Source organism: Lactuca saligna, chromosome 4 (assembly GCF_052625555.1).
Source record: "Lactuca saligna cultivar CGN05327 chromosome 4, ASM5262555v1, whole genome shotgun sequence".
NCBI classification, from domain to species: Eukaryota; Viridiplantae; Streptophyta; class Magnoliopsida; order Asterales; family Asteraceae; genus Lactuca; species Lactuca saligna.
This window is the reverse complement of record NC_136420.1, coordinates 150,512,506-150,527,318: the sequence shown is the minus strand read 5'-3', so window position 1 is coordinate 150,527,318 and position 14,813 is coordinate 150,512,506. Positions and strand designations below refer to the sequence as shown.

General features: G+C 36.3%; 1 protein-coding gene across 1 annotated transcript; it reads right to left on the bottom strand.

Moving 5' to 3' along the window:
- Positions 1-3,567: 3,567 nt before the first annotated feature.
- On the bottom strand, positions 3,568-5,530 carry LOC145042937 (uncharacterized). The gene is made up of 2 exons (XM_078991460.1): positions 5,479-5,530; positions 3,568-5,329 (listed from the first exon to the last, which is right to left on the bottom strand). Exons 1-2 carry the CDS (start codon positions 5,528-5,530, stop codon positions 3,675-3,677), a joined length of 1,707 nt encoding a protein of 568 aa, XP_078847586.1. The 3' UTR covers positions 3,568-3,674.
- Positions 5,531-14,813: the final 9,283 nt, after the last annotated feature.

The window sequence follows — 14,813 nt, the reverse complement described above, 5'->3', positions numbered from 1 at the left end:
GTAATGACCTTTTTCCTTGTAGTGTCTCTTCCTTATCTCTAATTTTCTCTAGAAAACCATAACTTCACAAATCCTTTAATTCGTGTTTTGTGTCCTTAGAGCATAACAATGGGACACTGCTTCCATAAAATGATAAAATTCTTGGAGCATTCGTGGTTTGCGTGCTTTGCTTTAATTCCTCTATGCCCTTCTCTTTTTCTCCTTCTTGGTTTGGTACTTTTATAGAAACCTGATGCTTCAATTGAAATTTCTTTTTGAATGTTTTTCTTGCAAAGTTTTGAGATTAATGGCAAACGATTTCTAGCGTCATTATCTTCAAAAAAATACTTACTGAAGGTATGTTTTCAACAAGTAGTTACACAGACTTATAACGTAATCTGATACAATCAATTCTTTTTATTGTTCTATGCATCCCCATCCACTCTTCTTTCTAGCTTTCCTTACGGCTATGATCCAAACTGATATCATCGTTTTTGGTATTTTAAAACCAAATCTGTTTTTAACTTGTGAATTTGTGTAAAAGAAATCTCCTCCAAAATCATGTTGATTGTTTTGCATATATGTTTTAAATGGGTTAGTAGTTTTTTGAGAAGATGGTAAGTTTTATTTAAATGCATATAACGTGTTTGATGAAATATTTGATGATATTAGACAATAGGATTGGATATAGAAGGGAATAACAGTTTGCTACATCATCTAGGAAGTTATTTTGTTATGATTGAAGAAGATAATGTGTTGAGAAGTGAATAACATTTTGCCTCACGGTATTACTAATTGTTTCTTTTATTTTAATTGAATATCCGGAGACTGTCTGTTGAGATCAGCCATTTTTATTTCTTTTTTCTTAATCGGTGGCTTGCCTACAAGCTTGAATCAAGTTATCCCTTATTTACTTCACATGATGTATTTAAAACCAAATTAAAATCATTAATACTATATTATTTTGTAAAATTAATTTTTTACTTGAGTACCATCATCACTATTAACAAAGAAAAGTTGTATAAGATATGAGAATCGTGCTACCTCCATTTTATTTGGTTTGTCTATATATCACAACTTGCCAAGTGTTATGATATATATATATATATATATATATATATATATATATATATATATATATATATATATATATATATATATATATATATATATATATATATATATATATATATATATATATATATATATATATATATATATATATATATATATATATATGGTTTTTGTTTACAAACTTTAGGTTTTTATAATTATTAATTCAAAGAACTCACAATTTAGTTAGTTGTAATCATAAATCATAGAAAAAAGATGCCGAGTTTATAGAGTTAGCAAATTGTTGTCATTGACTTTTATTTATTTATTTATTTTTGTGATTACATATTCATTTAATTACAATTCAGTTGAAATTTGATGCCCTGTCACACAATTGAAAAGAAAACATCATTCAAACCATAAGAAAAAAAAAAGGTACTTAATCATCAATTATTTGTCAATTATTTCTAAAGAAAAATGGATGCATCTTTTTTTTTTTTATCCAATTTTCATAAAAAATGGATTACCGAATTAAGAAAATACAATGGTGTTCTTATTTCTTTATCTCATCAAACTACTTCACTTTGTATATGAACCTTAAAATGTATGGTTTATTTTGAATAGTTATACTTTTTTGGTTAAATTTTGAAGATGTTAATTCGTGGATAATTCAAATCATTTTCTTATTATCTCATTGCCCGGATGAGTGCACGCTTACCACATGGTCATAATTATGCAGAAAGGATCACGCTTTCATATCCCAATTTTGAAAAAGCTACGACTGTTATGCAACGTAACAGTTAAAAACATGTAGTTTTTATGTACTATTTGAATAAATTGATTTATGTACAAAAATGTTTAAAAAATATTTGAAAAGAATGATGTCTTACTTGGGAAATGGAAAGAAAATCAACCGGATAAACTACAAAGTAAAGTAATGTACTTTTGATTAGAATGAAAAACAAGATGGTCTTTGGATTTTTCTTTGTTTCTAAAAATTATATTCTAAGAGACATTTTTTCATCTAGTGTCTTCTAAAAAAACATTTTTTTCATTAATATATCTTGTAAGACACATTTTCTTATTCTTTGTTTGTATAGTTGTATTAACAGGATAATAGATTGTTGTGCATAGCAAGAGAGAGAGAATCGACTCTTGATTGGAATGAAAAAACGAGGGTATCATTCTATTCTTAAAAGAATTACATAAAAGTTTTGGTTTAATTAGTGTGTTTGATTGCAGTAATAACAGAACCATCGTCATCCTTTTATTTTGATTGTGGAATTTTGGATTCAATGATATGAAAAGAGGATTTATTTATTTAACTTTGATTTTTTTTTTTTTTTTTGGATACTTAAAACAGCTCATTTTTATGGTTCACCGATCCTTCTCCAATTACAACACCCTACTTTGATTTTATGTCATTTAGAGCACCGTACTTTAAAAATCTACCATTTACATCATCTCACATTCATTTTAGATCATTATAAATTAACGTATTTGAAATCTAGCAATTACAACATCATAGTTTCATTTTAGTTTAGTATGGCATTGGAGATATGGAGCTAAAGTGCACTTTAATGTGAAAACCCTAAACAGGGTCTCCTCTTCTCTCTACTGTTTCTATCGATATTTAGAGCTAGAGAGGAGAGATGTTGGCTTTTAACGGACAAGTATGAGTCTAGCAAGGGTTTAGAATCAAATTTCTTTCAAAAAGATCATGAGTTGCAGGTCTAAAAAGAGGAAGAAGACAATGCGTCTTCCTGCGACGGTGAAGAGAAAACAGACAGCAGTTTCCGGAAAAGGCAAGTTTCGTCCCCTGATGTTTGATTTTCTGACCAGTCCTACCCCAGACCACATTTCTCTTCCCAAAATGATTTTTGAAAAATTACAAATTCGACCCCGGACTTTCTAATTCAATTATTAACCCTTTTATTTTCAACCCAAAACATCATAGTCATATTTCACAACATCACTTACACTAATTTCTACAAAATAAATCAATTCCGACAGTTGGTTCTTCTAATAATTCAAATGACTAAGCGGAGGATCATGAATAAATGGCCGTTTGATTTCATCTAGCCCGTTTTTCGTTATGACCATGGTTCAAGAACCAGCGTTGACAAATCAAACATCTAATTTGATGAGATATTTGTGTCTTCAATTGTTTGTGCTACGAAAGCCCATTCATTTTTGGCCCTATGTATGTTTAAAATTGGGCAGGATGAAAGAAAATGAGTTCGAATTGGGGTCTACACAAATGAGAAAGAAAGGGATGAAAGAAAATGAGTTCGAATTGGGTCTACACAAATGAGAAAGGAGTGATCGTGTGGGGTTTTTTGATATGTAAACGACATAGTATTACTTTATAACTTTTTTTTGTTAATAGATAAAGTTGAGTGTTAATTATTCTTGGCCACACTTAGAAATAAAAGTTAAAACAATTTTTTTTAAATAAATAAGGGATTATTAGAAAACCCCAATAAATATATAAATGGGATTATTAGAAAACCCCAATAAATATATAAATGGGGCAGAAGCAAAAAGCTTAATAATGGTCTTAAATCGTTAAAACTTTAAATAGTTAACTAGTAAAACATGAGCTATATAATATAATATATGATAATAAGATGATAAGAGCGTCAACACCAGTTTAGTATGAATTTGAAGGGCAGATGCTCAGGATTCGGTCCTTGTAGAAAGCTTGTGTGGGAATGAGATAGAGTTTCCCATTTTGGATTATGATCAGGTCGTTCTATTTGAACATCTTTAAGGTAACGAGGCCAATATGTGTTACTATTGTTTTTCTTCTCCATTAATACCTGGAGCATGAGCTTGCAAAAGTGATTCTTATCTTTCAACATGGTGTCGGGCCATGCAGTTACTTGTTGAGGGCGACAAATCTCAAAAAACGCTTGGAAAAACGGGGAGCACTCCCACAGACATTCATCGCCGGTAGTTTTAAACGAAAGTTTTTGCAAGTTGGTAGCCGGAGGAAATGGTAGCCTTCTTCTTAGATCATCGATGTCAATCTCCAATGGTAATGGCAGGTCATGGTTGATGGTTTTTATATGAAGTCTGCTACACTCGCGTGATAACATGAGTGCTTCCCTCATCTTAAGGAAAAAAGAAGCATCGACACGATCAACGTTGAGTCCCAGACAAAATTCGATTTGCTCCAGAGTAGAGTCTGGAAACAAGAGAGTAGGCATTGTCTGACCATAGAAGGAGAAGAAAAGTAATTTTGGAGCAGTAACATGTACCACGTCTACAAGCGTGCATGGGCACGACAGTAACGAAAATCTCTTGATGGAATCACTACATGTGAAATGAAAGCTTCCCAACATCCAACAGTCCATATCAAGGGTCAAATTTTCAAGAAAAGGTAATCCCAATTTGATGATCATGTCCAGAGATGCGTTGTCCCTGATCATACCCCCGCCTAAACTTAACTCTGTGACGCTGCTTCCTAATGATATTGAATGCTCATTCATCAATGGTCCAAATCGTCTAGACATTCCATTCATATGCACGTTGCAGCCCATGACATGGAGATTTGGGACATGACTGATTTCAAAACCGGTAGACCCTGTATCCATTGTAACTATTTGTAATTCCTCAAGACAGACAAGGTTTTTAACTTTGATGCTGTTGAGGCCCTTGGAACAATATAAAAGCTTTATCTTCTCAAGCAAACTACAAGACAGCAATATGTCATGGAGGACATCCTCGCTTATGTGCATACCCACTAAGTGTAGTTCTCGTAAGGATACACATTTGGGGGGATGATGATAATGACAAGTCTTCATGGAAACCGAATGGATCCCATCAATAGGAACTGAAACTCGAATCTTAGTTAGGTTTCGGCCGGAGAGTATCTCATATGGTAAGTGCAGCGAGGCGCCATAAGGGCGGATTGTGAGGGAAAGCTCTTTAACACTAGTAGTTTTAGTGGCCACCATACGGATCAATTTTTCAGCGAGAGAAGCCGACTCCTGGTTCTCAATCGAAATCGACAGCTCGAAGCTTTCGATTGGGATGTTGTTATCGAGGTAAATTTTCAGGGTGCGCTCCACGTCCAACAATGTCATGTGCTTTCTTTCTTTTATTTTTTCTTCTTCTTCTTCTTTGGGAAGATGAAACCTGAGGTTAGGGATGGTGCACCAAGCGTGTAACCACGACTTGGACAAGACACTGGTGCGGGCAGCTTCCTCTACCGATAACCGGGACTGTACATGGTGCATCAACTCCAGAACATCTTCTAGTACTCTCCTTCTCTTCCCTTTCAGATTCATACCTATCATACCAACACATAATCGATCTAATTAAAAAACCAACATCCTATCGCTTGATTAATTATCAAACGAATATTAATTACTATAATTTTATTTTATTTTTTTGAACTGCAAAGCTTAAATCTTGTGATTCAACAACTTGAAGAACTACCTGATCCTGAGAAATCACAGCAACCACAGCCGCAACCTGTAACTTTTATCATCCTAGCTAGGGTTACAATTTTAGCCTAGCCACAATCCTGGATATTTATAACTTCGATTCGAGTAAGTTACAGTTTTGGTCCTTACCCTTTGGTTAGATCGAACTTTAAATCTAAATTTTGAAAGCTTGGTTAGATTCATCCTTTTGATTTAAAAAAATTAAACCAAATTACCCGTACTTTTATCTTTTTGTTTTTTGTTTTATCTTTATGATAAAACTGCAAAATTGGTCCCTGTAGTATTGAAAAAACTTTGGATACGATCTTTTCAACTTGTATGGATGGTTCAAAATCAAGGTTTTTCTTTTGTTTTGGTCCTTAAATTAAGAAACTTTTGTAGTTTTGTTCTATGGAGCACTTGAATTGACTGTTTTGCCCTTTAAATTTATTTTTTTAATTTTTTTATTTTTACATTTTCTATTTTGTAAATATTAATAAAAAAGGCCTACACCATAACACTCTCTCTCTCTCTCTCTCTCTCTCTCTCTCTCTCTCTCTCTCTCTCTCTCTCTCTCTCTCTCTCTCTCTCTCTCGGAACACCAACCATTTCATCTTCTCCAATGAACTCCCCAACCTCCAGTTGTTTGCTTCACCCAACTATAGATTTACAAAATAAAATTGATCTGGATTTTCAAGAAATCAATAAAACCTAGATTTACAAAAAAAAATGACAAAATTGCAAATTTGGTCCTTGTGGTTTGCAAAAATCTTTGGATGAGGTCGAAAAAGTTTCCAGCATGCACAGAAGGTCCAAAATCAAAGTTTTTCTGAGTTTTTAGTCCAAATAACTTGAATAGATGATTATACCTTTTTTATTTTTTTATTTTAAATTTTTTACAATTATTATAATTTCATTTTAACTTAACAATAAAAAGAAAAGAAATGTATTATCCCCACCCATCCGTACTCTCTCTCTCTCTCTCTATCTATCTCTATCTCTCTCTCTCTCCCCTATTAGACTGCTATATTAAACATATTCCTCTTTCATATTTCAGAAAAATAAAGTACCACCATAACCATCACCGGTCAACCATGAGGAGACGCCACCGTTCTTGCTAGAACAGCCGCGACCTTCATAGCACTCCTGACAACACACTAAAAGAGGAAACTACGGTTAACAGAAGGGCTGCGGGTATCCATACATCGACTCGGGCATCTTCACCAGCTCCGACTGTGGGGACAACAACAGGTGGCATCGAAGCTGGAACTGGATCTTGTTTTTCTCGGTGGATCCTGTTTTGGTGGATCGGGTTTTGGTGGATCGGCTTTTGGGCGATCCGGTTTGGGAGGATCCAATTTAGGCTTTCCAACCGGTGTCGGCGCCGACACCAGAACTACAACTGGAGGGGGCTTGGGTTCTGGTTTTTTCTCAATCACCGTAGGCTTCTCAGGTTCTGGGGGTTTCGGTTTATCAACGGGCTTTAGTTTTTTCGGTGTTTCCGGTTTGTTCTCAACGATCTCAATGCTTTGGATTGCCTTCCCACCTTTGCAGCAGAGCTTATATCTGATCTTCTCAGCATCGTAGCATACGGCTGTGATCCTAACCTTATTTTTGTCCTGATCAAACAGTTGATATCTTATTTCTACCATCCCAAAACAAGGGAAAAAAAGTCAGTTCTCATCTTTATAGTAAAGATAACCCAACTTGTAATCAAACAAGATTATAAACATCATCTTTGGCATAGAAAATCTTATGAGACATAAAAATATAAGAAGTAATCAAACAAGATGTTGTTTATACTTAAGGAGATGTAAGGTGGAATTAACTCACGAGGGAATTTACAGAGGACTTTCTTGACCTTCTTGTAGCAGCAAGGGCATTGAAGATCAACATTCAGATTTCTTACAAATTACGATGATTTCATTCATGTCGTTAATCGAGATTCTAACAAACCAGTCTGTATAATCTTGTAGCCAAGTAGCAAAAATTTAGGTTTTTTTCCGAATTCCATAAATGAGGAAGAAGATGGAAAAAGAAAGAGACAACAGAGAGAAGGATTCAAAGAGAGTGAGAGAGAGAGAGAGAGAGAGAGAGAGAGAGAGAGAGATTGTGTACCGTGGGGATAATACATTTCTTTTCTTTTTCTTTTTATTTTTAAGTTCAAATGGTATTATAATAATTGTAAAAAAAACTAAAAATAAATAAATAAAAGGGTATAATCATCTTTTCAAGTTTTTTTGGACTAAAACCCTAGAAAAACCTTGATTTTGGACCTTCTGTGCAAGCTGAAAATTTTTTGGACCCCATCCAAAGATTTATGCAAACCACAAGGACCAAATTTGCAGTTTTGTCAAAAAAAAATACATATATGTTCCATCTTCAAAATCGTGTTCATCCACACCAATATCCAAATAAACCTTCATCTCACCCCTTGTCTCCATTTTCTTTGTCTTCTGTGATTTCCATCAAGGAACACACCAAATTTTGAGGTTCTTGTTTTATTTTTTTGTGTTTAACCTAGAAAAGTCACGTTAATTGATAGAATGGAAATGGTCTTCTGTTCATGTTTTCTATTACCTGTAGCTGGTCTTGCTTTCTTCTTAAAGAAACTCATCTGCTCTAATCTCCTTACTTCTATTAAACACATAAACCTCAAGGATTTTACTGCAAAAATCCCTCTTTTGCGTTTTCAAGCTCTCTACAAACCCCAGCCATGTCGCTCACAATTCTTTGTTTGAATTACAACAACGAAGTGGTCCGTCATTTCTCAACCTGCATAGAAAGCAATTTGCTTCTCCACTCAACCTCAGTCTTGCCTTGCTTTCTGTTCAACTTATACAAATCAAAAACGGAGTGTCTTCAACTCAAAACACACACACATACACACCTGCAACTCAAAACACACACATACACACTAAATCAGATTTTCAAGATTTGTAAATCTATATAAGAATTGAAGCAAATTTCCACAAGAATCGAACTCAAATGAAGAATTTGATGAATGTTATGAGGTTCAAACGTTATGGTTCATAAATCCACTTGATTGGCCATCTAGGTTCAATAGACACACGACGAGAAAGAGCAAACATGGGAAGCACTTGAACGACCTCATCAAAGAATCAAACCAAACTTCATCCCACCCTCTTCAGTGTCGGAGTGTCGGACCTAGAGCTCTGCTTCAGGATAGCTTGAACGAACTCATTAGAGAAAAGAAGAAATAGTAAAAGATAGATAAAGAAAATCAAAGAGATAGAGGGAGAAATAAGGGAAAGGTGCGGATGAAGGGTGTGGGGTAAGTGATTTTTTTTTTTAAATTATTAAAATATAAAAGAAATAAATAAAATGTAAAAATTAAATAATAAGGGCAAAATAGTCCTTTCAACTATTTTATGACCAAAACCAAAGGAAAACCTTGATTTTGGACCATTCATGCAAGTTGGAAACTTTTTGGACCATATCCATAGTTTTTCAAATACCTCAGGGACCAATTTTACAGTTTTACCTATCTTTATATATAGGGTCTGATTCCCGTGATAACTCACTTTAAAATGAAGATTAGTGAGGACACTTTAAAAAAAAAAAAATCTAAAAAAATTACAAATCATAAAAATCGAGCATAGATCTCTATTCGGGTGAAAAAAATAGGAAATTTTTTTTTGCATCATTAAAATTATCCATTATTCAATTTCAATTTTTAATTTTACATCATTGTGATTTATAATTCAATTTTAATCATACAAACTTTTTTTTTCCAATTTTTTTTCTTCCGTATATAGATCTATGTTCGATTTTATGATTTGTTTTTTTTTTAGATTTTTTTTTTCATTTTTTTTAAGGTGTCCTCACGAGTCCTCTCTTTAAAATGAGTTCTCCGATTATATATATATATATATATATATATATATATATATATATATATATATATATATATAACATCCGCATTCCCAAGTATATCATTCTAATATTTTTATTTTTGGAATTTGTGAAGGAACTCGGCGAGTTGATGCTTAGACTCGCCGAGTAGGGTCGCGGATTATCATCCGGGTTCGCGACTAGACTCGGCGAGTCCATGCTGTTTAATAAAACCCTAATCCCCCGGGGTTGGAGCCTATTTAAGGGCACTCATAGTCCCCCATTGGGTCTACCAGTCCCTTGAGAGAACCCTAAGTGAGCTCAATCGTTTGGGAGGAAGAGAAGCTATAATTAATCTTTCTAACTTTGGTTTAGCAAGAAGAAGGTGATCAAGAGCAAGAGGAGACTGAAGGAGGTGTGATTCTAGTGGTTTCAGAGTCCAGCGACTTCAACTTGAGGTATTTATTCGGACCTTCTTCAGTTTTTGTATTGATTCTTAGAGTTAGGGTTTTCTAACCTCTTTTGAGGATGGTTATGTGGAGCAATTGGTCCCTTCTCGAGTTTATGCTTTGGATCTGGACTCAAAGAGGTCCAGAGACCTTAACCATTGGAGCTTTATGAGTTATCTTGGGAGTTATGAGCTTAGAATGTCATTTTTGGAGCTAAATCATCAAATGAGACCATCTAGATGATATATGAGCATCAAGATCTGGACTTTACGTGATTATTATGTTTGGGAAGGCCAGATTTATGCATTAGAGGAACAGATCTGACCTCATGAGGTCAATAGAGTTTGTGCATGGCATGTACTCGCCGAGTTGTTCTTGAGACTCGGCGAGTTGAGTCGGGGTGGCCCCGCAATTCATACCTGGGGACTCGTCGAGTAAAGGGAGGGACTCGACGTGTTAAACGGTTAGTGGACACATGTGGACTCGCCGAGTTTCCCAAGTGCACTCGACGAGTCGGGTCAAGGTTTGACCGTTGACTTTGGTTGACTTTTAGGTTCTGGTCACCAATGAGGACCTTTGAGCCAAAGGAGGGGTAAAATGGTCTTTTCCCTTCTGAGGGTGCCTAGAGAGGGTTGAGTCTAGTTCTGAGAGTTATATTTATGAGAGTATCACTTTATGTGTTTAGGCGAAGGCTAGATCGTATTTCTACCGAGTCAATGATTTACCGGGACATCTGAGGTGAGTCTTCTCATTATACTTTACATTGAGTGGCAATTAGAGGTATTTGATAGAGTTATCGTATGCTATTATGTGATGTGTTGTACTGCATTATTTCTATGTGGTTTATGGCAAGTGTATATCATAGTATATCAGAGTTAGAACCGGAAGGTTCACCAATTTAGGACCAGAGGGTCCATAGAGTTAGGGCCCACGGGCCCACAGAGTTATGGCCTCGAGTGGCTAGTATGTGTATGTATGGTATTTTGGGGAACTCATTAAGCTTTATGCTTACAGTGTTATGTGTTTCAGGTACCAGTGATGATCGCAGGAAGGCGTCAGCATGATTCGTGCACACGCATGGGTTTTTATGTATTTTGGTCTTGGGAAATATTTGTGAAACAAAGTATGATAAAATGGGGTTTTGTCAATAAATGTGTTTGGAAAAGTGTGTTTAAAATGAGAAAATTTTGTTTTAAATTTTACGGTGTTACAATTTGGTATCAAAGGCTTGGTTTGAGGGATTCGTATGCATCTTCGGGCGTATCTGAACTCAAATTGAGGATTTGAGGGAAGAAGTTGATAATAAAGTAATTTTTTTTAAAAGGTGTAAAAAGAGTTTTGAAACAAACAGAGCAGAGCCGTGTGTACGATCAACCAGCGCCCGAACGCTGATTTCCCAAAATACCCTTACAATAAGTTGTAAAAGAAATGTTATGCTATGCTATATGATGAATTATATTATGCATGCTAGAGTAAGACTAGGTATTCTTATTAGGACTAGAGTGGCCTGATATATGATGCCTTAGTCCAGGGATTTTGTTATTAGGAATGCTTGAGAGTGTTAAAACAGCAGCAAGGAGCTTATGAGAGATTTGCTAGTGAGTGGCACATGATTAGAGAGAATAGCGTACTTGGGATTTGGGGCTCTGGGAGGAGGACTTGGTGTGAATGCTGAGTCGGTGTGGTTGGTAGTATTGGGCCCGTACTATCGAAGGCACTGGGTCAGTTCGCAACCCAAGAAAGAATCCTTAGGGTACCAGAGATCAAGTAGGGTTGGGATATCGAGTGTGTGTACGTCCGAGCAAATTACTGATATCTTGTGTTGTATTTCGGAGAGGCGTCATGGTAGGGACACGTCACAGACCAGGGACCAGTGGAGGGGGTGTGAGCGATGAGGAGCTCCGCCAAATGATTCATGATGAGGTGGCTGCTGCCATCCACGACGAGATTCCAGAGATGTTTGGGTCTATTAAGACCACCCTGATCGAGACATTCGATGCGAGATACACTACTCTTTCTGAGGCAGCTGTTGTTGCGGCCACTGCAGCTGTAGCTGCGGCTAGACCGCAGGGTGGTGATGCGTTGCTGTTATGGGAGTTCAACAACACAAAACCATCGGAGTTTGATGGGACCCAGGATCCGATTGCGGTGATGAGGTGGATATCAGAAATATGCATTTGAGGGTCCGGTTCGCGCTGAACCAACTTCGCTTGGGAGCGAAGTATTGGTGGAAGTTTGTGACGATGCATTATTCGCCTGCTGAGTTTACTGCAGTGACTTGGGAGAGGTTCACTGCTATGTTCTGAGATAAGTACGTTCCTGATATGTGCATATTTAGTGTGTATTAAGTGTAGTATTTATTCATATATTAGCTAAATTGTTGCATATTATGGACAAAAGGTACTTAAAAGTGTTAAATTATGTTTTTCAGTCCAAAGATGAAGCTCGGAAGCGAAAGGAAGCAAGAGAAGCGGTTAGGAGCTCAAGAGTGGAAAGAAGAAAGAAAACATCCATAAAAGGCTTCTACTCGTCGAGTTGCCTCTTGACTCGACGAGTCCGGTCGCGGATTCAGAAGGATGAGCATTCGGAAGTCAAGATAGTTATCAGGTTACGATTAATGTGAGAGGGACTCGACGAGTCACCATATGACTCGACGAGTCGGAATGCATATATAAAGATAACTCTATAATGCGAGAAGGGGGAATTCTGGGAAGTTTCAGAAGTGCTTAGCTGCGAATAAGAAGTCAGAAGAACCCTAGAAGTCGACCAAAGAAGCTAGAATCCAATTCCGGGAGTAATTAAGGCATAATTTCATCATTCTACTTAATTCTTTTGTTTTGTCAATATGATTAAGCAACTTGAACTTATTTGTTTGCTGATATTTACCTTAGTTATGAACTAATTTCTTTATACTTCTGTTTGGGGATACAAAGTTGACAATATGGTTTGATTGATTGGTAGGATTAATTCTAAATTGGTGATTAATTGTTATTTTAGCTTGCTAAAGAACCTTGTGTATGAATGATAATTAATTTTCTGTTAATAGGAAGATAATTGATTAGCATGAACATCTATTGATTATCAACCTCATATGATATGTGACCACTATATCATATGTCTAGAATTAATGAATATGAAACTAGGATTAATAAGGAAATTGAGTAAATTCATGTGCAAGCTTGTAAGATGACTATCGAACAAGAGGTTAATTAAGAATAACGAATTAATTAGCTATTGCAAGTCTAACTTAACCCGAATAATTAATCTAGTAAATATAATTAAATTAAGCAATTGGCCACTGTTTGAATTAGTTTATTTGCTAAGGATTAGGGTAGTGAACACAACTTAATCACTTGAATCGGTAACCAACGAAAGAATTAATCCATTGCACTATTACCTTAAAAGCAACCATAAAGTTAACCGAGTTGAACTAAACAGAAGTTTCTTTCCCATTATTGAATCTAGTTAATTTGTTCTTTTCTAGTCTTGCATTAGTTTTAGTTGGTAAGTTTCTAGTCTTGTAAAACTAGAGAAAAACCCTTATTTGCTAAAGTAAATTAGATAGAATTAGTTTTTAATTTAATTTGCCGTTCCCTGTGTTCGATACCCTGCTTATTTAGCTATACCACAATTGATAGGTTCACTGCCTTTTGTGTGTTATTTGATAATTAAAGTAGGATTAAAACTAAGTGAGTTTTACACACATCAAGTTTTTGGCGCCGTTGCCGGGGAACGGTTCTAAAATTAGCATTAAAATTCTAATTCAATCGATCCTTTGTGTAAGATTCATCTTACACAAAGTTAATTTCTGTTTCATTTTTTTTGTTTAAGTTTTAGTAAAAAAAAAAAAAAAAAAAAAAAAAAACACTGATTTTAACGTGAACTCGCCGAGTGCATTCGCCCCGACTCGGCGAGTCTGACACTGAATCAGATTTAATTTTTGTTCTTTTTTACGCGTCTTGTTTTGTTTTAGTTGCAGTTGGTTCATGACCCGAGGATCTGCTACGCCTCTAGTTCCCCCTCTTGAAGATCCGGAAACCGCATTAAGAAGAAACAAGGGCAAAACCGTTGGAGAAACCACTTCTTCAAAGAACTCACCACTCAGAAACCTCAAATCCGTTTTTAGCAAGAAAAGGAGCAGCAAAGCAGGAGCATCCAGTGCATCGTTGACAACCGAAGATCTAATCCCAAAAGACACCGATTACGAGACCGAAGAAGAAAGCGAGCACACATCCGAGTTTGAAGACGACTTAGCCACCGCTATGGCTAATATTGACGAAATCCCCATGGGGGAATGGAAGAAAAGGATGCGTGATGACACCGGCCCGGGACTTGTGCAACCCGCAATCCCCGTTACCGTTACGTTTGAACTAAAGGGCCATATTCTCGCTCAACTCAAGGAGATACCATTTCACGGGAGAGATCATGAAGACGCCTATAAGCACTTAGATGAAGTAAATGACGTGGCGGATTACTTCAATGTACCTAATGTGCCCCGCGAGGTCCAGCTGCTACGCATGCTTCCTGTCACGTTTAAAGGAGCTGCAAAGGATTGGTTGAAGTCACTCCCTCCCGGATCAGTTACCACATGGGCCAAAATGAAAGAAGAGTTCATAGATCACTTCTGCCCACCTTCCAAGATAGCCAAGCTAAAGAAAGCCATCGCCAACTTCGAGCAACAACCCGGTGAATCCCTTTATGAAGCTTGGGAAAGATACAATAGCCTACTTCGAAATTGCCCCCACCACGATCTCAATAGCCAACAAGAGGTCTCTATCTTTTATGATGGAGTGAATATCACCACGAGGCAACTACTCGATTCACAAGGCCCACTCACCCGAAAGCCACCTCCGGAAATAAAAGAGTTAATTGAAGAATTCTCCAGGCACTCTAGAGAATATCACAACCCGAGGAATGAAGTGAGTCGCGGAGCAGTAAATTCGGTAAACGATGGTATGGCGGCGGTGATAGCGAAACTCGATAGCTTAGACTGAAGAATGACAAAAATGGATCAAACGATCCATGCTATTAGAGTTGGATGTGA